This window comes from Neoarius graeffei, chromosome 23, assembly GCF_027579695.1.
Source record: "Neoarius graeffei isolate fNeoGra1 chromosome 23, fNeoGra1.pri, whole genome shotgun sequence".
Taxonomy (NCBI): domain Eukaryota; kingdom Metazoa; phylum Chordata; class Actinopteri; order Siluriformes; family Ariidae; genus Neoarius; species Neoarius graeffei.
This window is the reverse complement of record NC_083591.1, coordinates 7,489,980-7,513,200: the sequence shown is the minus strand read 5'-3', so window position 1 is coordinate 7,513,200 and position 23,221 is coordinate 7,489,980. Positions and strand designations below refer to the sequence as shown.

At 41.6% G+C, this 23,221-nt stretch overlaps 1 protein-coding gene across 4 annotated transcripts in view; it reads left to right on the top strand.

Moving 5' to 3' along the window:
- Positions 1 to 23,012, top strand: part of bmper (BMP binding endothelial regulator) — a 49,845-nt gene extending 26,833 nt beyond the window's left edge. For all 4 annotated transcript variants that reach the window (XM_060905675.1, XM_060905679.1, XM_060905677.1 and 1 more), the window contains 10 exons: positions 424 to 514; positions 3,741 to 3,823; positions 6,357 to 6,456; positions 6,540 to 6,784; positions 7,254 to 7,358; positions 11,431 to 11,476; positions 12,577 to 12,903; positions 13,775 to 14,111; positions 19,820 to 19,950; positions 22,072 to 23,012. In XM_060905675.1, coding sequence (XP_060761658.1) covers positions 424 to 514; positions 3,741 to 3,823; positions 6,357 to 6,456; positions 6,540 to 6,784; positions 7,254 to 7,358; positions 11,431 to 11,476; positions 12,577 to 12,903; positions 13,775 to 14,111; positions 19,820 to 19,950; positions 22,072 to 22,253 — 1,647 coding nt within the window. In that variant the 3' untranslated portion in view covers positions 22,254 to 23,012. The remainder of the gene's footprint in view (positions 1 to 423; positions 515 to 3,740; positions 3,824 to 6,356; positions 6,457 to 6,539; positions 6,785 to 7,253; positions 7,359 to 11,430; positions 11,477 to 12,576; positions 12,904 to 13,774; positions 14,112 to 19,819; positions 19,951 to 22,071) is intronic.
- Positions 23,013 to 23,221: the final 209 nt, after the last annotated feature.

The window sequence follows — 23,221 nt, the reverse complement described above, 5'->3', positions numbered from 1 at the left end:
GAGCGTTGAATATAGTTTACGATATTGCACGGTTGTCAAGACAACATGACGTCGCACATCGGTGACGTAAAACTTCCGCGCTAGCAAGTGAGCGACTGTGACAATTTTTAAACAAACATGGCCGCCAGGTTTGGGTCTTTAAATACGGAAGATTTTGAGAGAATTTTGAAAGAGAAAGATGTTGAACACCCGAAAGGAATGTGTATGTACAGTATAATAATAATTAATTATATTGGTTGGCTTTATTTCATGGTATACCAGATGTATTCCATTCAGCTACTCGTCTTCGACTTGTTCAGTATCATGCTAGCTTGAATGGAATATATCTGGTATACCACGAAAAAAGCCAGCCGATATTATTTAAATATTAGAGAAAACCGTGTTCCTGGTGGTTATAAGGTCTTGCTGTTGTGTTTGGGACAGGAAGGTGTAATAACCGAGGCGGAAATGCAGTGTGTGGTTCCCTGCAAGAACCCCAAAATCCATCCCAAGAAATGCTGCCCTTCCTGCCCAGGTGAGTGTGTAATATTTATGTGAAAGTATTGCAGACATGTATTTGGCTTATATTTCTTGTTTCCTTTCATTGGACGGTTGATTTGCAATCCTTATGTCATGGAGGAAAATGAGTGGTTCTTTAGAGCAGTGGTTCAACCCTTATGAAAAAGAAGTATACTTCAAGTTCATTTTATTAAGTATATTTAAGTAAAGTTAAAGTATATTTCCTTAAGTATACTGTTGCGTACCATGTATACTGATATCAATGTACTTACAGTATATTTGTAAGTAAACTAATCTAATACTTCTTGGGACTAAATTGGCCCACTTTTAGTTTATAAAAAGTATACTTTAAGTCTAAGAGAAGTAAACTCTGAGTATACAACTAGTATTTTTTATTTTGTACTGCAAGTAGACCACAAGTAAACTTATATACTAATAGTTTACTAGTTCTATACTTGTAGTCCACGCTTTAGTTTACAAAAGCATACTTCCTAGTATACTGGAAATATACAGTACTATGAGTTTGCTCGTTACACACTTCTAGTCCACTTTATAGTTTATAAAAGTATACTTTATATCATTTTGGAAATATACTATTAGTTACTGGTTATACAGTTAGGTCCATAAATATTTGGACAGAGGCAACGTTTTTCTAATTTTGGTTCTGTACATTACCACAATGAATTTTGAACAAAACAATTCAGATGCACTTGAAGTTCAGACTTTCAGCTTTAATTCAGTGGGTTGAACAAAATGATTGCATAACAATGTGAGGAACTAAAGCATTTTTTAAACACAATCCCTTCATTTCAGGGGCTCAAAAGTAATTGGACAAATTAAATAATTGTAAATAAAATGTTCATTTCTAATACTTGGTTGAAAACCCTTTGTTGGCAATGACTGCCTGAAGTCTTGAACTCATGGACATCACCAGACGCTGTGTTTCCTCCTTTTTAATGCTCTGCTAGGCCTTTACTGCAGCGGTTTTCAGTTGCTGTTTGTTTGTGGGCCTTTCTGTGTGAAGTTTAGTCTTTAACAAGTGAAATGCATGCTCAATTGGGTTGAGATCAGGTGACTGACTTGGCCATTCAAGAATATTCCACTTCTTTGCTTTAATAAACTCCTGGGTTGCTTTGGCTTTATGTTTTGGGTCATTGTCCATCTGTATTATGAAACGCCGACCAATCAGTTTGGCTGCATTTGGCTGGATTTGAGCACACAGTATGTCTCTGAATACCTCAGAATTAATCCGGCTGCTTCTGTCCTGTGTCACATCAATAAACACTAGTGACCCAGTGCCACTGGCAGCCATGCATGCCCAAGCCATCACACTGCCTCCGCCGTGTTTTACAGATGATGTGGTATGCTTTGGATCATGAGCTATACCACGCCTTCGCCATACTTTTTTCTTTCCATCATTCTGGTAGAGGTCGATCTTGGTTTCATCTGTCCAAAGAATGTTCTTTCAGAACTGTGCTGGCTTTTTTAGATGTTTTTTAGCAAAGTCCAATCTAGCCTTTTTATTCTTGAGGCTTATGAGTGGCTTGCACCGTGCAGTGAACCCTCTGTATTTACTTTCATACAGTCTTCTCTTTATGGTAGACTTGGATATTGATACGCCTACTTCCTGGAGAGTGTTGTTCACTTGGTTGGCTGTTGTGAAGGGGTTTCTCTTCACCATGGAAATTATTCTGCGATCATCCACTACTGTTGTCTTCTGTGAGTGTCCAGGTCTTTTTGCATTGATGAGTTCACCAGTGCTTTCTTTCTTTCTTTCTTTCTTTCTCAGGATGTACCAAACTGTAGGTTTTGCCACTCCTAATATTGTAGCAATTTCTCGGATGGGTTTTTTCTGTTTTCGCAGCTTAAGGATGGCTTGTTTCACCTGCATGGAGAGCTCCTTTGACCGCATGTTTTCTTCACAGCAAAATCTTCCAAATGCAAGCACCACACCTCAAATCAACTCCAGGCCTTTTATCTGCTTAATTGAGAATGACATAATGAAGGAATTGCCCACACCTGCCCATGAAATAGCCTTTGAGTCAATTGTCCAATTACTTTTGGTCCCTTTAAAAACAGGGTGGCACATGTTAAGGAGCTGAAACTCCTAAACCCTTCATCCAATTTTAATGTGGATACCCTCAAATGAAAGCTGAAAGTCTGGACTTTATGTCCATGTCCATTATATAACTATAACTTGAATACGTATGTTTCAGTAAACAGGTAAAAAAACCTAAATTTGTGTCAGTGTCCAAATACATATGGACCTAACTGTATACATCTAGTCCACTTTTTAGTTTTGAAGTATACTGTAATTACCCTTCTAGGTATACTATTAGTTTTCTAGCCCGAACCCTTACCTCATGCACACTACCAGTAGACAACTTAAGTGTTTTGTACCTTAAGTTACAATGAAGTTATAAAGGTAAGAATTCACAAAATAACAGATACTCAGGATTAAGAACATATTAATTTTCTTTAAAAATCAAAATTTAAAGCAGCATTGTATTAAATGCTAAAGTATAAAACCATGGCAATGACAACTGAAATTGACATCCAAGCTCTAAAGAAAAAAAAAAAGTAATTATTTCACTCAGGAGAAATTAAAAACAGAACCCTTATACGGAACCACAGACATACCTAAAAGTCAACAATGCTGAAGCACAACTACAGGGCGAGTACATGTAAACATAAGGCACAAATATTTTAATACTTTATTGCACTTTTGTTAAGTATCTCTTGATCAAAAGTTTAAGCTTAATATACTTCGACTTTTCAGTATAAGCCAAGTATACTTTTAACTTTAAGTATATCTCTGATCAATAAATAAAAAGTAAACTGAAAGAATACTCTTATTTTTAGTTTAAAAGAAGTATACTGGAAGCACATTTGAATAAACTTCATTTTTGTAAGGGTCAAAATGGGGTCTGATTAAAAAAACAACAAGTTGTTGTTACACTTTTGCTGGGAATCACAATTATAAGTTTTTTTTATGTTGACTACTGGGTTCTTCTTCTTCTTGGTAACTTGAATTAATGGGTTTAGTGTAAACTTCAAAAACATGGTCAACCTGGACATATTTTCTGTTGATGGACGTTTCAGGAATTAAAGAACATTGAGAAAATTATTGTCCAGCATTTAATAATGAGGTTGGTTAGGAGTTGGGTTTTGAAATGTATTTGATATTTAAAGGGATTCAGATTGTTTAAAACCCCCTCCCTATTATCTCCCTTTGTGCCCAGGCTGTATTTTTGAAGGTCGCCTATATAAAGAGAGAGAAGAGTTTCACCCTGAGGGGAAGCCCTGCATCAAATGCATGTGCACTGTGAGTATTTCCACCAGTCATATCTTCAGATTGTCATTTTCCCAAAAGACATCTGTGCGTGATTTTAATCTCCGGTACAAAGCAGCATTCCCGAATTTCTTTCAACAAACAGGCATACTCTATAGCTTTTAACACACACATATGTTCCTAATACAGATTCACTCTCAGATCAGATAGAACTCTGTAGCTTTGGTATCTTACAGACGCGGTAATTTTAACGTTGTAGAGAAAGGCGTAGCTGAAGGCATACACGTTCATGTTTCCAAATCTCTTGCGGTGTCTGGCCAAGCTCTGAGATCTGCAACTAATGGGTTTGTCTTTGGATCTCCAGGGAGCCACTGGGCTTGTTTCACCACCCTTTAACAATAAATAAACCTTGCGGATAAACACATTAAGGCCTTTACTATGCTTCCCAGTCAATTAGAGAGCTTGTGTGTGTGTATGTCTGGGTTAGTGGAAGTACAGGGACATGGCTAACACCGCTGGCCTGTGGAGGCTCTCCAAACACAGTTTATTTTGGATGTTGGTTTCTGGCTCTTGAGAGACTTTGGTTTATATTCTCCATGGCTTTGTTTGGTCATTTTAATGAAGGCAGTGTTAAAACCTTATACATGAGTCATTCACTCCACCTCCCGTCCGAACATTCCCGTGTACAGTCATACACTGCAGGGACGAATGGTTTTAGAACCTGGTTTGCTTTACTGCAAAGATAAAACACTCGAAGATAAAAGTTACAGCAGTTCTCTGTGTCCTCTATGATGTATGGTGCTCTTTTTATGCCACCACAGCTGCTAATACGCATTACTCATACTCATGTGCATGACTGGTAGATAATCCAGGGTAACATGATTTCATAGCAGGCATGAGATGAGCTTAAGTACCATTACCTTCCTGCTTAACATGGCAGTCTTTATTCAAATGCCAAATATGAATACAATAGATAATGCACTGTAAATGAAAACAGATACTGATACAAATTGGAGGTTTTGTTTTCTTTGTTGAAAGTTGGCCAGAGATGTTCATAGGGCATCTGTTTGAGTCGAGAGGTGTGAGAGGACAGTCGTTCATCCTTAGTAACTGCCTGGTCAGGGTTTAAATTATTATTATTACAGCCGGGTTCGTGCCTGAACTAATAATCGCATCATCAGTTTTTCTTTGGCTAATCAGACACAAGGTGCACCACCACACTTGCTGGAACAGTTGGGGTTTAGGTGCCTTGCTCAAAGACACTTAAGCCAATCCTGCTGGTTTAGGGAATCGAACCAGCAACCTTTTGGTCCCAAAGTTGTTTCTCTAACCATTTGGCCATGGCTTCCCCTTAAATGAGGCTGTTCTACAGGGTCGCAGGCAAGCTGGAGCCTATCCCAGCTGACTATGGGCGAGAGGCGGGGTACACCCTGGACAAGTTGCCAGGTCATCGCAGGGCTGACACAAAGACAACCAACCATTCACACCTACGCTCAATTTAGAGTCACCAGTTAACCTAACCTGCATGTCTTTGGACTGTGGGGGAAACCGGAGCACCCGGAGGAAACCCACGCGGACACGGGGAGAACATGCAAACTCCACACAGAAAGGCCCTCGCTGGCCAGCCACTAGGCTCGAATCCAGGGCTGGCTGTGAGACGACAGTGCTAACCACTACATCATCTTGCTGTGAGGCGACAGTGCTAACCACTACACCACCGTGCCGCCAAATTAGGCTCCTACTTGTTTATAGTTTGGGAGACGTGCTACAAATATGGTGGGGAGGTACAAATAAAAGTGATTTTGAAGAAAAAATGAAGTTGAGTGATATACGGTAGCTGAGGTCAAGGTACTCTCACAGCCAGAATTCTCACACGGTGCTGACAGAAATGGCATTTCTACTTTTTGGTTTTTTTCTCCAGTGTTTCCAGTGGCATAGTTAATTAAAAAGGATTACACTACCGTTCAAAAGTTTGGGGTCACCCAGACAATTTTGTGTTTTCCATGAAAAGTCACACTTTTATTTACCACCATAAGTTGTAAAATGAATAGAAAATATAGTCAAGACATTTTTCTGGCCATTTTGAGCATTTAATCGACCCCACAAATGTGATGCTCCAGAAACTCAATCTGCTCAGAGGAAGGTCAGTTTTATAGCTTCTCTAAAGAGCTCAACTGTTTTCAGCTGTGCTAACATGATTGTACAAGGGTTTTCTAATCATCCATTAGCCTTCTGAGGCAATGAGCAAACACATTGTACCATTAGAACACTGGAGTGAGAGTTGCTGGAAATGGGCCTCTATACACCTATGGAGATATTGCACCAAAAACCAGACATTTGCAGCTAGAATAGTCATTTACCCACATTAGCAATGTATAGAGTGGATTTCTGATTAGTTTAAAGTGATCTTCATTGAAAAGAACAGTGCTTTTCTTTCAAAAATAAGGACATTTCAAAGTGACCCCAAACTTTTGAACGGTAGTGTAAATCACACCCACTTTCAGTTTAAATCCAGATATTTGAAGCACTAAACAAATTCAGATATTCTTTATGGATACCGTTTCAGGGAAGCCGAACGATGTGCCATAGGGAGGTTTGTCCTGTTCTGTCTTGCCCATCCCATCTGAGCCACACCCCTCCAGGCCAGTGTTGTCCCAGGTGCCAGGGTAAGCTTTTCATATGCATACACATAACTTAATAGGCCATTTTCACCATGACAAAGGGTGTGCTTATTTTTGCCCTTGTGCAGGTCAGAGGAAGGTGTTTGACCTGTCCCTGGGAAGCTGCTTATTCCACAGTGAGGTGTTTGAGAATGGCACGTCCTTCTGCTTGGATAACTGTACAACGTGCACCTGTCTGGACTCCACAGTGGTGTGTAGGAAACGCTGCTCTCCAGCAGGAAGCTGCCAGAGTGACCAGTGCTGCCCCGAGTGTCTCTCTTACCTGAAGACGGAGGACATCAAATACTGCAGGGTCAGAAACAAGATCTATAGGGTGAGGACAGGAATGATGTTTCAGGAGACTGGATGGATGGATAAATGAATGACTGAGTTAGATGGCTGTATTTATGGATGCATGGATGGAAGAATAGATAGATAAATGGGTTTATGAATGAATGGATGGATTGGTTTATTGGATGGAGGGACAGAATGATGGGATAGATGGATTTACACAAGGATGAATGACTCATTTGGATGCAAATATGCTTACATTATTGGAATGATGGATTAAAGGATGATTGGCTTATGGGCAGATTAACCAACAAATGTATAGATGGATGGATAGAAAAATGATGGAAATGAATAAATGATAGATGGATGGATTCAGAACTGATTGGACTGAAGAAAAGGTCAATGGATGCATGTAGAATTGGTAAATGTGTGGATGAATAGGTACAAAATTGAGATACACATAAGGATCAGCTCTTTGTTGTTCATCTCTCTCTCTCTCTCTCTCTCTCTAGGATGGGGATCGTTGGTCGTCTGTGAACTGCACATTATGTACCTGTGTAAAGGGGAACATTGAGTGTCAGCTTAAACACTGTGTGCCAGTCACCAGCTGCCCTGCGGTGAGGCACTTAAACATGCACAAACCAACCAACACGTTTCACACACATCAATGCACACCATTCCGACTTTTGTAGAAACGAGCACAACAGCACCACCAATGGTCATAAAAAAAATATGCAGAATTTAAATAAAGACGCGAAGCTCGGGTTGATTTCTTTCTCACCCTTCTTCGCTGACACATCTGTAACACAACATCAGCAGTGACTGAGAAGGCGTGTGTGAAATCAAAGTCACGGGTGTAATGTACATGAACAAGGTGGATGAGAGCCTTTTGCTTGCCTTTGAAGGAGAAACTAAAAGTAGATCAACTAAACATACATTGTTCAATTTAAATAATCAAACTTAAATTTTTTTTTAAAGATATTTTTGGGCTTTTTTCACCTTTATTGGATAGGACAGTGTAGAGACAGGAAATGAGCAGGAGAGAAAGAGACGGGGAGGGATCGGGAAATGACCTCGGGTCGGAATCGAACCCGGGTCCCCGGATTTATGGTGTGGCGCCTTATCCACCTGAGCCACGACGCCCCCAATCAAACTTAATTTTAGTGTTTTTTGGTTTGGTCACAACTTTTCTGTTTGGTCTTCAGAGGAAATACAATAGAGAGATACAGACTTGAAATAAAATGATGTCTGCATTTTTATACGTGTGTATGTAAGGATTTGCCACACATCAGCCTGATAATGATGTAATAAGTAAGGGGCGGCACAGTGGTGTAGTGGTTAGCACTGTCGCCTCACAACAAGAAGGTTCTGGGTCCGACGGGGGCCTTTCTGTGTGGAGTTTGCATGTTCTCCCCGTGTCTGCGTGGGTTTCCTCCAGGTGCTCTGGTTTCCCCCACAGTCCAAAGACATGTGGTGAGGTTAATATAGGGCAGCCTTGGGCTGAAGTGCCCTTGAGCAAGGCACCTAACCCCCAGCTGCTCCCTGGGCGCTGTAGCATAGCTGCCCACTGCTCTGGGTATGTGTTTGTGCTCATTGCTCACTTGCGTGTTCACAGCTTCAGATAGGTTAAAGGAGAACTGAAGTCATTTTTAAACTTGCTTTTAATTTCTTAATTAACATGTTATTCAATTACGTTTTCGGTTTTAGTAACCTTATATCGTGACTCGTATTGGCAACTAATTGCAATTAAATATTATACTTATCGGCCCATTTGGTTTTTAACCATGTTGAATTTAGTTCGTTTGGTCCACGGCAGGCGTCGCTTATCCGCGTGATCTCCGCAAGACTTGTGCGAGACTTCGAAACATGAAGTGTCAGCCAGGTGTCGTCACCGCCATTTTGAAGACTGTTTTCCAAACGAATTATTGCACAAAAACGAGTTTAAATGACGATTACTGCCTACTTTTTTCACTTTCCTGATCGCTATCAAAACAAACAAAACTTCTGGCTTGATCACATCAGCATTCGAAAGAGGGCGCGCGCGTCTTTTGACAACGTTGGCAGATGTTGGTCACTTTGATTTCCGCTGTACGTTTTACGTCTGTCCTACGATGTCTCGCACAGGTCTCGACGAAGCTTGTTTATGGCCGTTGCTTTGACATATGGACTGATATATTATGTAGCATACAGTGGGGAAAAAAAGTATTTAGTTAGCCACCAACTGTGCAAGTTCTCCCACTTAAAAAGATGAGAGAGGCCTGTAATTTTCATCATAGGTACACTTCAACTATGAGAGACAGAATGGGGGGAAAGAATCCAGGAAATCACATTGTAGGATTTTTAATGAATTAATTGGTAAATTCCTCGGTAAAATAAGTATTTGGTCACCTACAAACAAGCAAGATTTCTGGCTCTCACAGACCTGTAACTTCTTCCTTAAGAGGCTCCTCTGTCCTCCACTCGTTACCTGTATTAATGGCACCTGTTTGAACTTGTTATCAGTATAAAAGACACCTGTCCACAACCTCAAACACTCCAAATTCCACTATGGCCAAGACCAAAGAGCTGTCAAAGGACACCAGAAACAAAATTGTAGACCTGCACCAGGCTGGGAAGACTGAATCTGCAATAGGTAAGCAGCTTGGTGTGAAGAAATCAACTGTGGGAGCAATTATTAGAAAATGGAAGACATACAAGACCACTGATAATCTCCCTCGATCTGGGGCTCCACGCAAGATCTCACCCCGTGGGGTCAAAATGATCAGAAGAACTGTGAGCAGAAATCCCAGAACCACACGGGGGGACCTAGTGAATGACCTGCAGAGAGCTGGGACCAAAGTAACAAAGGCTGCCATCAGTAATACAGTACGCTGCCAGGGACTCAAATCCTGCAGTGCCAGACGTGTCCCCCTGCTTAAGCCAGTACATGTCCAGGCCCGTCTGAAGTTTGCTAGAGAGCATTTGGGTGATCCAGAAGAGGATTGGGAGAATGTCATATGGTCAGATGAAACCAAAATAGAACTTTTTGGTAAAAACTCAACTTGTGTTTGGAGGAGAAAGAATGCTGAGTTGCATCCAAAGAACACCATACCTACTGTGAAGCATGGGGGTGGAAACATCATGCTTTGGGGCTGTTTTTCTGCAAAGGGACCAGGACGACTGATCCGTGTAAAGGAAAGAATGAATGGGGCCATGTATCGTGAGATTTTGAGTGAAAACCTCCTTCCGTCAGCAAGGGCATTGAAGATGAAACGTGGCTGGGTCTTTCAGCATGACAATGATCCCAAAAACACCGCCTGGGCAACGAAGGAGTGGCTTCGTAAGAAGCATTTCAAGGTCCTGGAGTGGCCTAGCCAGTCTCCAGATCTCAACGCCATAGAAAATCTTTGGAGGGAGTTGAAAGTCCGTGTTGCCCAGCGACAGCCCCAAAACATCACTGCTCTAGAGGAGATCTGCATGGAGGAATGGGCCAAAATACCAGCAACAGTGTGTGAAAACCTTGTGAAGACTTACAGAAAACGTTTGACCTCCATCATTGCCAACAAAGGGTATATAACAAAGTATTGAGATGAACTTTTGTTATTGACCAAATACTTATTTTCCACCATAATTTGCAAATAAATTCTTAAAAAAATCAGACAATGTGATTATCTGGATTTTTTTTCTCATTTTGTCTCTCATAGTTGAAGTGTACCTACTGTATGATGAAAATTACAGGCCTCTCATCTTTTTAAGTGGGAGAACTTGCACAATTGGTGACTGACTAAATACTTTTTTGCCCCACTGTATTTCAAACGCTCATAACTTGCTATAGCAGTAACAAAATAGCGATCAAAAATGCACTCTTGTATTTAATAAAATGAGAGAAATAGAATTTTGATAATAAAAAAAAAAATGCCTTCAGTTCCCCTTTAAATTGAATAAAGTTGTTGTTCTTCTTCTTAATGCATTGCTCAAAACTAAGCTTCATCGTTAAGCTACTGATGCATCTTAGACATGACCATCATCCCATCTTAAAAAAATTGTTCTTCACACTAAGATTTCTACCTCCTACCTCTCTAAAAATGACCAGCTGTTCGTCTCCCATCACTTCAGCCTCTTAGCAGAATTACAGCCTGTAACTAAGCAGCGTTGGGAATATCCTCTTGTGTGGCACGCTGATGTAACTTATACACAGCCTCTCTGTTTTGATTTAGTCTCTCTCTGTGCCTGTGATTTATATTAGCCCCAGGCGATTCCACTACTTAACCTGATATCTGATTTTCTCTGATTCGACATTCCACCCATTTCCCAGTACACACCTGTCCTTGATTTGGGGGGACAGCCAGACAGCCTTTGACTGCTTTGCCTCCTGTTTGACTGACAGCAAAGGAACGGCTCTCTATATTTAGACGCTCTCTCAAACCACAAGCCTTTGTATATGCTGAATGCGCCAGGGTTCCGGTTGAGTGTATGGCTTGATGTGTGTGGTGTTGTGTTTTTGGGCAGGAGGGGTGGAAGGGTTCGGAGAAGGTGGGTGGGTGGGTGGGGGGGATAGACCTTTGATGTGCACTTCTGACGGTATTTAAAACAATCTACCCCCTTCCACTGGTGCTCCGAGACACAATGTCTGTTTGTGTGACTCTATACATTTGAGCTATGTCTATAAAACTCTTCTCTTTTCGCGCGCATGTGTGTGTATTATTGCAGAATAAGATACTGAACCGGACTGGCTGCTGCCCTGTTTGCACTGAAAGTGAGTAAGTTTACCTTCACCATTATCCTGTCTTTGCCCTCAGGACATTTTTTTTTTTTTTTTTGCACAAAAAGCAGTTTTTATTCGTGCAAAGACCATTGAACAGCAGTGAATGCATTATGGATATTACAGGAAGCTAACATACTGCTGTGCGTTGTGATAGAAAATTAAGTATTGGATTGGATATAATTTTTTTTTTTCTTTCAGGAAAAAAAAAATCTGGTGACGACTATCTATCTAAACCTACTTCTCCACCAGGCAACTAAAAAAAAAAGACTAGTAGCCTGGGCAAGCAATTTGTCGTAAACACAATTACTAGCCAGATGTTAAGTCATGCAGAATGTTTAAGGGTTTAAAGAGTGTGTCTGAGAGCTACAGATCTTTTTATACCTACAGGTCATAGAATCTACACCAAGAAGAACCTTTGTAATTAATTTGATGTCCTTGTAATCTTAGAACGAGGTAGCATTGCATCATAAATGAACGAGGCTTATGTAAGATGGTGGTGGGATGAATCCTAGCACTTCTAATCATAAAAGAAGTGGAACAGTTAGCGGAATTGGATAATGTAATGGTCAAGATTATAACAACCATAGTTGCCCTATTTGTGGTTTTTTACATTATTATTATTATTATTATTATTAATTATTATTTTTTTAATAAATGGATGCTTAGATACTTAGAAAAGCATAAGCTGCCAAAAATGCACCATGAGTAAAGTCCTGGTACTAACTGTAGTGACCATGAAGCACCAACATATTAAATTATACTCGAGTCACAGCATTCTTGCTAAAAATCCAACTCCATTGAAAATAAGGTCACAAGGCCTGACAGCTGAAGTCTGGCTCATATTAACTGCCACTGCAACCACATCTGCCCTGCACGATTCTCCACTGTGTGTTAAATCCAAACACGGTCATGTTTCCTCTCAAACAATGGCCTTTCTATCGAAAGAAAGCCCCAAATCTCAGGCACAAGCAAAGGACTTGGTTTTAAGTCAACAAAACTGCAAATCTAATTCGATGAAACGATAACATCAGCCTGAAGCTGAAGTTTGTGTCAAACACCTACTTGCTAACACGTTCTCTTGTCCATCTCAGAGCCAGGTGTGTGTACGGTATTCGGCGACCCCCATTACAACACGTTCGACGGACGCACTTTTAACTTCCAGGGAACATGTCAGTACGTTCTGACCAAGGACTGCACATCAGCAAGTGGCTTCACCGTATTGGTAAAGAATGACGCACGGAAAACACGCTCGTTCTCCTGGACCAAGTCAGTGGAGCTGCGTATGCCGGGGATGACCGTGAGCCTGCACCAGCACTTAACAGTGCGGCAGAACGGCACACGCGTCGCCCTGCCTTTCCACAGCACCGGCGTCCACATCGACCTTGACGGCTACCTGCTGAAACTCACCACCATCGTAGGTAAGGACCAAGAGGAAGTGCTGATCATGTGAATAGAATTGAATCGTTTGATGTCAAGTTGTCAGTGCGGCTAAGAGGACAGGATGGTATCATGCTGAATGGGAATGTCCTCGATTTAAAACCGGTATGTCAGTACTTGTACCTAGGAACACAACTGCATTTATATTGCACATTGAAAGAGAGCAACCAAAACAGTCAGAAAGCACGAACAACAGCAGTCAAATTTACAAATCCTCCGTTTTAATGGTGCAGCAGGAATCAGGACTACATGGAGCTTATTTTTGGACACTAGATGTCAGCATTTTCAAAAATGTCTGGTTTTCCAATAGAACACAAACTCGGAAAGAAAATTCCCTTTTTTTTTTTTAAGTATCCATGTTACTGCAAAGTTAATACATAAAATGTTTTTTATGTAAGATTTAAAATACATTCTGTATATTGACTGTGTTTGAGTTCTTTCTTTTAATTCTACAAGACATACAACAAATTCTCCGTTTCCAAAACAAGGTTATTATTCTCAACTAGTATAACTCAATAATCTTTTGTTATTATTTCCTGAAAGTCAAAACATTTTGATATCTTTGATTATTGATCGTGAGGAAAGGTCGTGTGTTAGTCGTTAAGAGACACTAATCCTTTGTTAGGTGCAGACATAATGTAGCCATTTCTATTAAAACTATGGAGAGACAATCTGGAAAAAATGAGCAGGTTGTTCAGATCGATCTCAAATTTCATACAAGTGCTTCTCAAACATTTTAAATAAGATTTGTCTCCCATTTTCCATAACTAATTCAATTGTTTTCGCTTATGGCAACAAATTTAGGAAAAACTGAACTGTGGTTCACTGTGTCATGTATCTTGTGTGTGTCAGGTCTGGAGATCACATGGGATGGTGACAGTCTGGTGGAGGTGGTGGCTGCTCCTCACCTGAAGAATCGACTCTGTGGTCTGTGCGGTAACTATAACGGTCACAGGCGGGACGACTCAGTGGGCAGTGATGGCCAGTTCAAGTACGATGTGGACGAGTTTGCAGATTCATGGCGTGTGGATGGTAATGAAGTGTGTGAGCAGCCTCCCCGCAGGCCCACACCGTTCCTCTGCCCCGGCTCAGTCAAGGTGAAGCTCCGTGCCCACCGCTCCTGCCACAAACTCAAATCCTGGGAGTTCCAGAAATGCCACTCTGTGGTCGACTTCGCCCCCTTCTATAGGTGACTAGCCCACACTTACCCAGCTGTTACAAACATTTTTATCTATCTATCTCCCTGTTTGTCAAATTTGATCTTTTTCACGTTGTTGGCTAATTGCAAAGTTGCTTTCTTTTCCTCCCCCCCACCCCCTTAAATCAATCAATCAATCAATCAATCAATCAATCAATCAAGTTTGGGGCACACACCAGCTGATTTTGTTACTAATGTGCCATAAAAATAATGTCTGTGCATTATCCATGGATTATTTTTTTTTCTCTGTTTGTGCTATTCCTGTATGTATGTTTGTATCTTCTTACCTAATGCTTATTTATATGAAGTAGGCTGAAACATAAATTAGTGTTGCAGTTAAAAGGCTAAAATATAAAGTAGCAGTATTGAAAATAGGCTAAAATATGAAGTAACGTTATAGCTAACAGCTTAAAACATTAACTAGTATTATAGTAAATAGGCTAAAGTATGAGCTAGCAGTATAGTTAAAAGCTTAAAACATTTAAACAGGTGAAAATGTGAACGAGCATTGCTAAAATGTGAATTAGCATGACAAAAACAGGCTAAAAAGTGGACTAGCATAAAAAACAGGCTAAAAAGTGGACTAGCATAAAAAAAACCCGGCTAAAACGTGAACTAGTTCAAGTACGATGTGGATGAGTTTGCAGATTCATGGCATGTAGATGAATGGCTAACAGGCTAAAATGTGAACTAGCACAACAAAAACAGGCTAAAGTGTGAAGTAGCATGACAAAAACAGGCTAAAATGTGAACTAGCACAACAGGTTAAAATGTGAACTAGCACGAAAAAACAGGCTAAAATGTGAACTAGCACAACAGGTTAAAATGTGAACTAGCACAAAAAAACAGGCTAAAATGTGAACTAGCATGACAAAAACAGGCTAAATTGTGAACTAGCACGACAAAAACAGGCTAAAATGTGAACTAGCACGAAAAAAAAACCAGGCTAAGAACTGACATGAGGGCAATTCCATGTAAATGTCAACCTCACCATGCAAAAATAAAGCAACATGTAATACATCAAAACCACTCCCAGAGATATCACCTAGGCCTGTATTTTACAGATGTGAATAAGTTGAACCAATTTGTAACCAACCTAATATGTCACTGTCAGTCTTTCTTTCTTATAATGTAAACCCCAAGCTAAAATCAACTTTGATCATGTACAATTCTATATTATTGCCACAAGCCACAGAAATGTATGCTAAAATCCACAAAACAGCAAAACAATAGCCATCCTAAATATTATTTAAGAACTTTGATAGTTTTAGCTGAAATTTAGAGAGTTTTTCAAAGGGTTATGGTGGTTAAATTGCTGATTTTCTAAACATACGCCATGTCTATTTCAGACGCGTCACATCCATAACGGAATTTCGTCACATCCATAACGCTGACTTTTCCTTCCGAAACTCTGCATGAAATACAAAATATTTTAAACAAAGATTTTTTAATATTCACCTTGGACCCCTCTATCAAACGGATATCTCCATTTCGACATTAGGTTTACAATTTCACAGAGTTTGATAAAAATGTACAGTCACCCAAGAAAAGTGATACTTTTTCTGTCACATCCATAACGCATCTTTTATTGGCATTTTCTGGCATGCCCTAGATGTACTATGGGAATTGTTCTTGTTCTATCACTTCTCCAGTATGGTACAGCCTTAAAATATGCAACACCTGTTTAAATACTGGGAGACAATAAAACATGCACTGGGTCATTTGTTGCCATTTTGAGTTCAAGTGTCACGTCCATAATGCTGGAATTGCCCATTACAAAAACAGGCTAAATTGTGAACTAGCGCAACAAAAACAGGCTAAAGTGTGAAGTAGCATGACAAAAACAGGCTGAAGTATGAACTTGGTAAACTTTAACTAGCATTATAGTAAACAAGTTACACATGCACTAGCTTTATCGTAGGGTGAACTAACATTTTAGGAATTAAAAAATAATAATAAATAAAGCAAGCTGAAACTAGTATTAGACTAAAAGGCTGTTACTAAAACTGGTTGACAGTGTAGCGATGTCTTTTTCTCTTGCACCAACCAAAGCAACAGTTTAGACACATTTAAGGCTAATAAGAGTCACTATGCAAAATCTGCATTTGTTCTGCACGTACCTCAACGACTGCAGGCTAAAATAATCCATCATGAGCCTAAACTACTGTGTCTTTCGTCAAATCCTCACCAACTGTTTTGGTTCCTAATAAGCTTCTTCCTTCTGAAACCCTGCTCACTATAGACCCCTTCGCATGTTTGTAAACAAACCGACCGTTGCCAGGATGCGCGCGCAGCCTGGACCCAGAAACAATGGCGCTGCCCATAGACCGGCATTATGAGCTGTCAGATTATGCCAAACAATTGTCGTTACAAGATCGAGAATGCTACATAAATAAGTTAACTCTAACAAGTGGACATCGCGGGTGGCACGGTGGTGTAGTGGTTAGCACTGTCGCCTCACAGCAAGAAGGTCCGGGTTCGAGCCCTGTGGCCGGCGAGGGCCTTTCTGTGCGGAGTTTGCATGTTCTCCCCGTGTCCGCGTGGGTTTCCTCCGGGTGCTCCGGTTTCCCCCACAGTCCAAAGACATGCAGGTTAGGTTAACTGGTGACTCTAAATTGAGCGTAGGTGTGAATGTGAGTGTGAATGGTTGTCTGTGTCTATGTGTCAGCCCTGTGATGACCTGGCGACTTGTCCAGGGTGTACCCCGCCTTTCGCCCGTAGTCAGCTGGGATAGGCTCCAGCTTGCCTGCGACCCTGTAGAAGGATAAAGCGGCTAGAGATAATGAGATGAGATGAGATGAGATGAAGTGGACATCGCCTACCGGATCCGTATTTAATTAAAGAGTGGACGGACGATGTTAGTAAGTTCCCCGGTATACAATGGCCAGATATACTCGTACCTTATTGACAAGACTTCAGTGTACACCCACAAAAAACTTCGTGCCTACAAGTCTTTAGACGCATATGATTGTTATGTGCGGGCATGTACAACTTGATTAACAATGGGACATTCATATTCATTTTGTTTTAATCAAATTATGCCAGTGGTGTGATGGCAATGAGCTACAACAGCAAATCCCAACACTAAACAGCAATTTGCAGGAGGTAACGGCATGAAAGGAATGATAGTGTAAAGAGTGCAGCTAAGAGAAATCAGAGCTGCGTAAAAAGCGAGAGGCAGAGAGCAGAAATGAAACCGAACGGGGCGGGAGCTAGGTTAGAGCAGTCAGCGTAAGTTGGCATTTAGAGTGAGGGCACACAATTTTACCTTTCCATCCTTGCTTTAAAATTGTGATTTTCGGCATACACAAATAATGATGGCACAAAATCTGGACTGCTTGAGTCAAGCGAGACCTCTCCGACAAACAAAACTGCATGCAAAGCTAAGTTAACATGCTAACAATATTCATTATATTGTGTAACTATGACCCAGCTAATCAGACAAACGTTACCAAAGTATTTTGCTACATCAATAAACGAAGACTAGAAAGAATAAAAAAAGAAAGATTTAATAAATAGCCTGATCTTACCTGTGATGAAGTGAAGACTTCGGCTCGAATTGGTTTGAATGCGAGGAAGGCGACAAACGGACAACATACAAGAAAAAGGAGCGAGATGCAGAAAACATCTTCGCTATCCAGCGACGTAGGGCGAGCAGAGGGAGAAATAACAACAGTAACGACACATCAGCAACGCCGTACAGAAATAATGGTTTATGGCACAGACCCTTTCGGTTCTTGCTCATCTAGCTGCTACAATGACTGCTTAGACTGCAACAATAATACCTAACACACATTTAAGTATCCGTCGTAAAGACGTGAAACTCATCGAGTGACGAGTGTGTTCATTGATAAGCTAACACAATCTAAAAGTAGACATACCATCACACTGCCCTGGCGCTGTGTACAGTTTACCTTCTATGGTTTGTGCACTCACTATTTGCCATTACTTTCTCCAACCGTTGTTACAGATTACAGGGAACGGCCTGTTCCTCTTGTTTTGAACACTTTATTTGTAGGCAGTGCTTAATTTGTAAAGTGGGAGGTCCTGGAGCGCAGAGGATGAGCGGCTCCGGTGCGGAAAAAAAGAGGGGGGAGGGGGGCGCGGCGCTGCGCTTCTGGGCATGTTTTGTAATAACACTGCAAATTAAGTTCATCTGGAGATATTTTGTGGATGTCGTTTCATGAGAGAAATCACCAACAAGACAGATATCAAAATCAGACATTAACACTAAATAAACTTGCATTTTTTTATTTAATTATTATTATTATTATTATTATTTTTTTTTTTTTTGTTACATAGTCAAAAGAAGTGTCGGATCACCGGATCCAGTGTAAATAGCTGCCGGAGCCAACGCCCGAGGTTCCGGAGCGCGCTCCGGCTTGCCCCCCCTCAAATTAAGCGCTGTTTGTAGGACACTGCCTCTGATCTGTCCTACAGTCTACCAACAGCAAAGGAACACAATGCTAGCTAATGTCGTTAGATAATAGCTACTACAGAAGAACAAAGAGGTTACAATGGGTTATTTTAGCCTATTTGGTTACACACTCGCCGCCACAGAATGTTAACAGCAATGTAATGCCTTTTCTGGCTAATTTTATTCGTCTTACCTCCAACAAAGTGGTCACTACACAGGCGTTGGTATGCCGCTATCCATCTTCTCCGTCGGTCAGCATCTACCGGGATCCGATAAAATGATAACCCTTGCCTTGTGTGTTGATGGTTACTACATCCAGGTGCACAACAATATAGTGGCATGATGGAAGTCTTGCTGAAAATAAACACTTTCTTTGCTGCCGTTCCTCAATGCTGGCTGTGGTAAACTACTGGTAGTACATGTCCAAAATGGCGGCCGCGTTTGTCGTGACGTCACGTGAAAAGGGTCTATAGCAGGGGTGTCAAACCTGATCCATAAAGGGCCTTGTGGCTGCAGGTTTTCATTCCAGCCATGCAGCAGCACACCTGACTTGGCTCATTCAATCAACTGAACTGTCTTCACACAGTCAAATACTTGCAGCCACACCCACCCTTGATTAAAGGGTGGGTGTGTCAGTTGATTGAATAAGCCAAATCAGGTGTGCTGCTGCATGGCTGGAATGAAAACCTGCAGCCACACGGCCCTTTATGGATCAGGTTTGACACCCCTGGTCTATAGTGTGGTTTGAGACTGAAGATTGAAAATCCAGGTGTAATTAATTTCCTAAACACTAGGTGCTGCTCTTGTCACAGTTTTAAACACAGGCTCATACACTATGTGATTCTGAATCTATGTCTCATCTCATCTCATTATCTCTAGCCGCTTTATCCTGTTCTACAGGGTCGCAGGCAAGCTGGAGCCTATCCCAGCTGACTACGGGCGAAAGGCGGGGTACACCCTGGACAAGTCGCCAGGTCATCACAGGGCTGACACATAGACACAGACAACCATTCACACCTACGCTCAATTTAGAGTCACCAGTTAACCTAACCTGCATGTCTTTGGACTGTGGGGGAAACCGGAGCACCCGGAGGAAACCCATGCGGACACGGGGAGAACATGCAAACTCCACACAGAAAGGCCCTTGCCGGCCACGGGGCTCGAACCCGGACCTTCTTGCTGTGAGGCGACAGCGCTAACCACTACACCACCGTGCCGCCCCCTGTATGTAATTATTTTAATTCGGTTGACGTAATTAAATTAACTAATTCCCTCTTTTCAGGTCCTGTGTTACAGACATGTGTGAGTGCCCAGTTCATAAGAACTGCTACTGCGAGTCTTTTATCGCCTACAGCCGGGCGTGTGAGAGAGAGGGAGTGCTTGTGCTCTGGAGGCCTCAAGTGTCTTGTTTGAGTAAGTAACAAATGATGCAGAAAATTATAATTGACTCCTGGGATGCATTTGTTTCTCACTGCTAAGCACCGAAGCCGGTTAATGACTGTGGTAAACAAATTAGTGTTTTATTTAGGATGATGTGACAGTGGTAACGGGTCAAAGATATCAGGAATATCCAAATTTCTCTCAGACATGTTGATGGATTACTAAAAAGAGGAGTCAACCTGCTAAAATTACAATTAGAATCATGAAGGCATTTTGAATTAAAAAGTGCTTCCACGAGTGAAATCTTCTCATAAGTACAGTAAACATGGTCCTGTTGGTATATTTCTCTAACTGTGTATCGTTTAGTGTGAATGTTTGCATCCCCTTTGGTTTTCTGGTGAAAAAACCCCCCCAAAAAACACGTTCCTCTGATTTACTGCTTCAAAATTTTGCGTTCCCGTCATAGTTGATTTATTTTGCTGTGCCTGATGATGGTGTGTCACCAGAGGGGAACAGTCAGGGCCTTCTAGGCCTTCAGAGAAAGCCCAAACATATCAGCGTTTCAAATGTTATATATAATTTCTTTCATAATTTCATTATAATTATTCTTTTTCTAATTGTAATTTGGCCTTATTTTCTATCAAATTTGTTTCAGAAATGAGTGTTACTGTCCTGAAAACATTAAAATCGAGTTATCCAGTGAGATGGGTTTTTTTTGGTTTGTTGTCTCCAGGCTAAGAAGAGTTTAGAGCTGGTTAGGACTTCGTTACCAGGACAGAAGGCCATGGCAGTGTATGTTTATGTAGGAAGTGACAGATGAATTAACCAATCAGATTTTGATTTATAGTGAGAGGGACCAAAAATTTATCACCCTAGACCTTCTCAAAGGGCGGCACGGTGGTGTAGTGGTTAGCGCTGTCGCCTCACAGCAAGAAGGTCCTGGGTTCGAGCCCCGTGGCCGGCGAGGGCCTTTCTGTGTGGAGTTTGCATGTTCTCCCCGTGTCCGCGTGGGTTTCCTCCGGGTGCTCCGGTTTCCCCCACAGTCCAAAGACATGCAGGTTAGGTTAACTGGTGACTCTAAATTGAGCGTAGGTGTGAATGTGAGTGTGAATGGTTGTCTGTGTCTATGTGTCAGCCCTGTGATGACCTGGCGACTTGTCCAGGGTGTACCCCGCCTTTCGCCCGTAGTCAGCTGGGATAGGCTCCAGCTTGCCTGCGACCCTGTAGAAGGATAAAGCGGCTAGAGATAATGAGATGAGATGAGACCTTCTCAAAGGCCAGCGTGAGCTTAACCGCAAGTCAGCGCAGCAGTGAAGTCACCTTCCAGCCAGTGTAGTATTAGCAAATGCTAATAAAGCAGTCAGGCCAGTGCTATCTATCGAGAGCAAGTAGCGCACACAGGCTAACAGCCGAGAAACTAAGATTTCTGTCTCCAGGCTCTTCTTCCATGCGGCTAGCTACAGTAGTTTTCACTCAGACTTAAATACTTTATTTCCCTGTGTAATTTACTGAGTTACTTTTAAAATCGACAGCTACACACAACGGAGCAACCTGCCGCTAATCCCTTGCAAAATCCTTTGCTTTTTTTGGTGTATCTGGCTAAGGTTTGGCTGAGCTGAAGTCCCAGCTTTAATAGTAACAGTTCACTATTGTGTGTCATGGAGTCCCCTTTGCTATGTGCTTTTGTTTTGGTTTCTCACCTGATTGTGACCGCCTGTTCTGTGTTACTCCTTTATGAGTTTGAGGGTATACTCATAGCACGATCGCCTCACAGCAAGAAGGTTCTGGGTTTGAACCCAGCGGCCAGCAAGGGCCTTTCTGTGTGGAGTTTGCATGTTCTCCCCGTGTCTGCGTGGGTTTCCCCCACAATCCAAAGACATGCAGGTTAGGTTAATATGGAACGGCCTTGAGCGAGGCACCTAACTCCCAACTGCTCCCCGGGTGCTGTTAGCATGGCTGCCCACTGCTCTGGGTGTGTGTTCACTGCTTCAGATGGGTTAAATGCAGAGAGGAAATTTCACAAGTGTGTGATGAATAAAGTTGTGCTTTTTTTTTAATAGAGAAAGAAAGAAAGTTTTAATGTTGACCCTTGTCTGTTTATGAACATTTATCATCATTGCTCAGACTAAAATTTTTGTCTGTCTTTCTGTGCAGCCACGCAATGCAAACATGGTGCTGTGTACGACACCTGTGGTCCTGGCTGCACCAAAACCTGTGACAACTGGAACGAAATTGGCCCGTGCCACAGACCCTGCGTGGCCGGCTGCCATTGCCCGGCTAACCTGGTGTTCAGCCAGGGCCGCTGCATTAGACCCATGTCCTGCCCTGGCCGGTGACCCGAGTGACGCCGGCGACCCTGCAGACCACACCGCATGCAGGCGAGAGGCCAAAGACACACAAAAAACCCTCTCAGTGGGGCCATATCATTTGTGAGACCATGTTACTCTTCACGCATTGGGAGAATGGGACAGGACGAGGGTGAGCCCTGACGTCCTTGTACAGACTGAGCCGGTGTCAGAGAACCTCGTCCCATCCCATTTACTGCATGGACGTGTGAGTGAGCAGCTCGTGTTCAGTTTGGGACACATTGAACCGTCAACTGGATCAAACAAAGACATTAAAAAAAGGACTTGTACAAAATGCTAAATTTTATTAACGTTGACTTAAATGGAACTATTTATGTATTTACTTTGTTCATTTAGACGTGTTTATTTTGTATATGCTGTGCCTGCAAAGAAGCACTAACAAACACGACTGTTTAAAGCTCACAGAGAAAAGTACTGTATTGTTAAAAAGCCTGTAACTTTGCGGCTGTGTGTTGGTATGCGTGAACTTTCTGTAAATCTAACTTGCCGAAAAAGAAATTATTTATGAAAAACACACATCCTCTGAAAGAAACGAGCCGTCATCTTGATGTGGGTGTGGAGGAAGCGTGGAAAGCACCAGGGCCGCTGTCCCGGCTCATAAGGAAGGACAAAAAGACGGCTGGTTTGCCCCTATGGTGGCAAATTTGAATTAGTGGCTTCCCTTATTTAAAATGTGTGCCTGATTATCTTGTTGTGAATAAACAATAAAAGAATTATTCAGATTGTTAACATGACTTGTGCTTGTTTTGCAGTAATCAGGGATCCCAGCAGTAATTGAAAAAAATAGAGGAATGTAAGAAACTATCAGCAGGAGTGAAGGGGGCTGCAAGCCCCCTGAAGCTGTTGAGATTTTAACATTTAAAGATGCTATAGAACACATTTTTTTACATAGAAAAGCAACAGAATTTAACAATAATGTGTATTTATTTGATGCCATA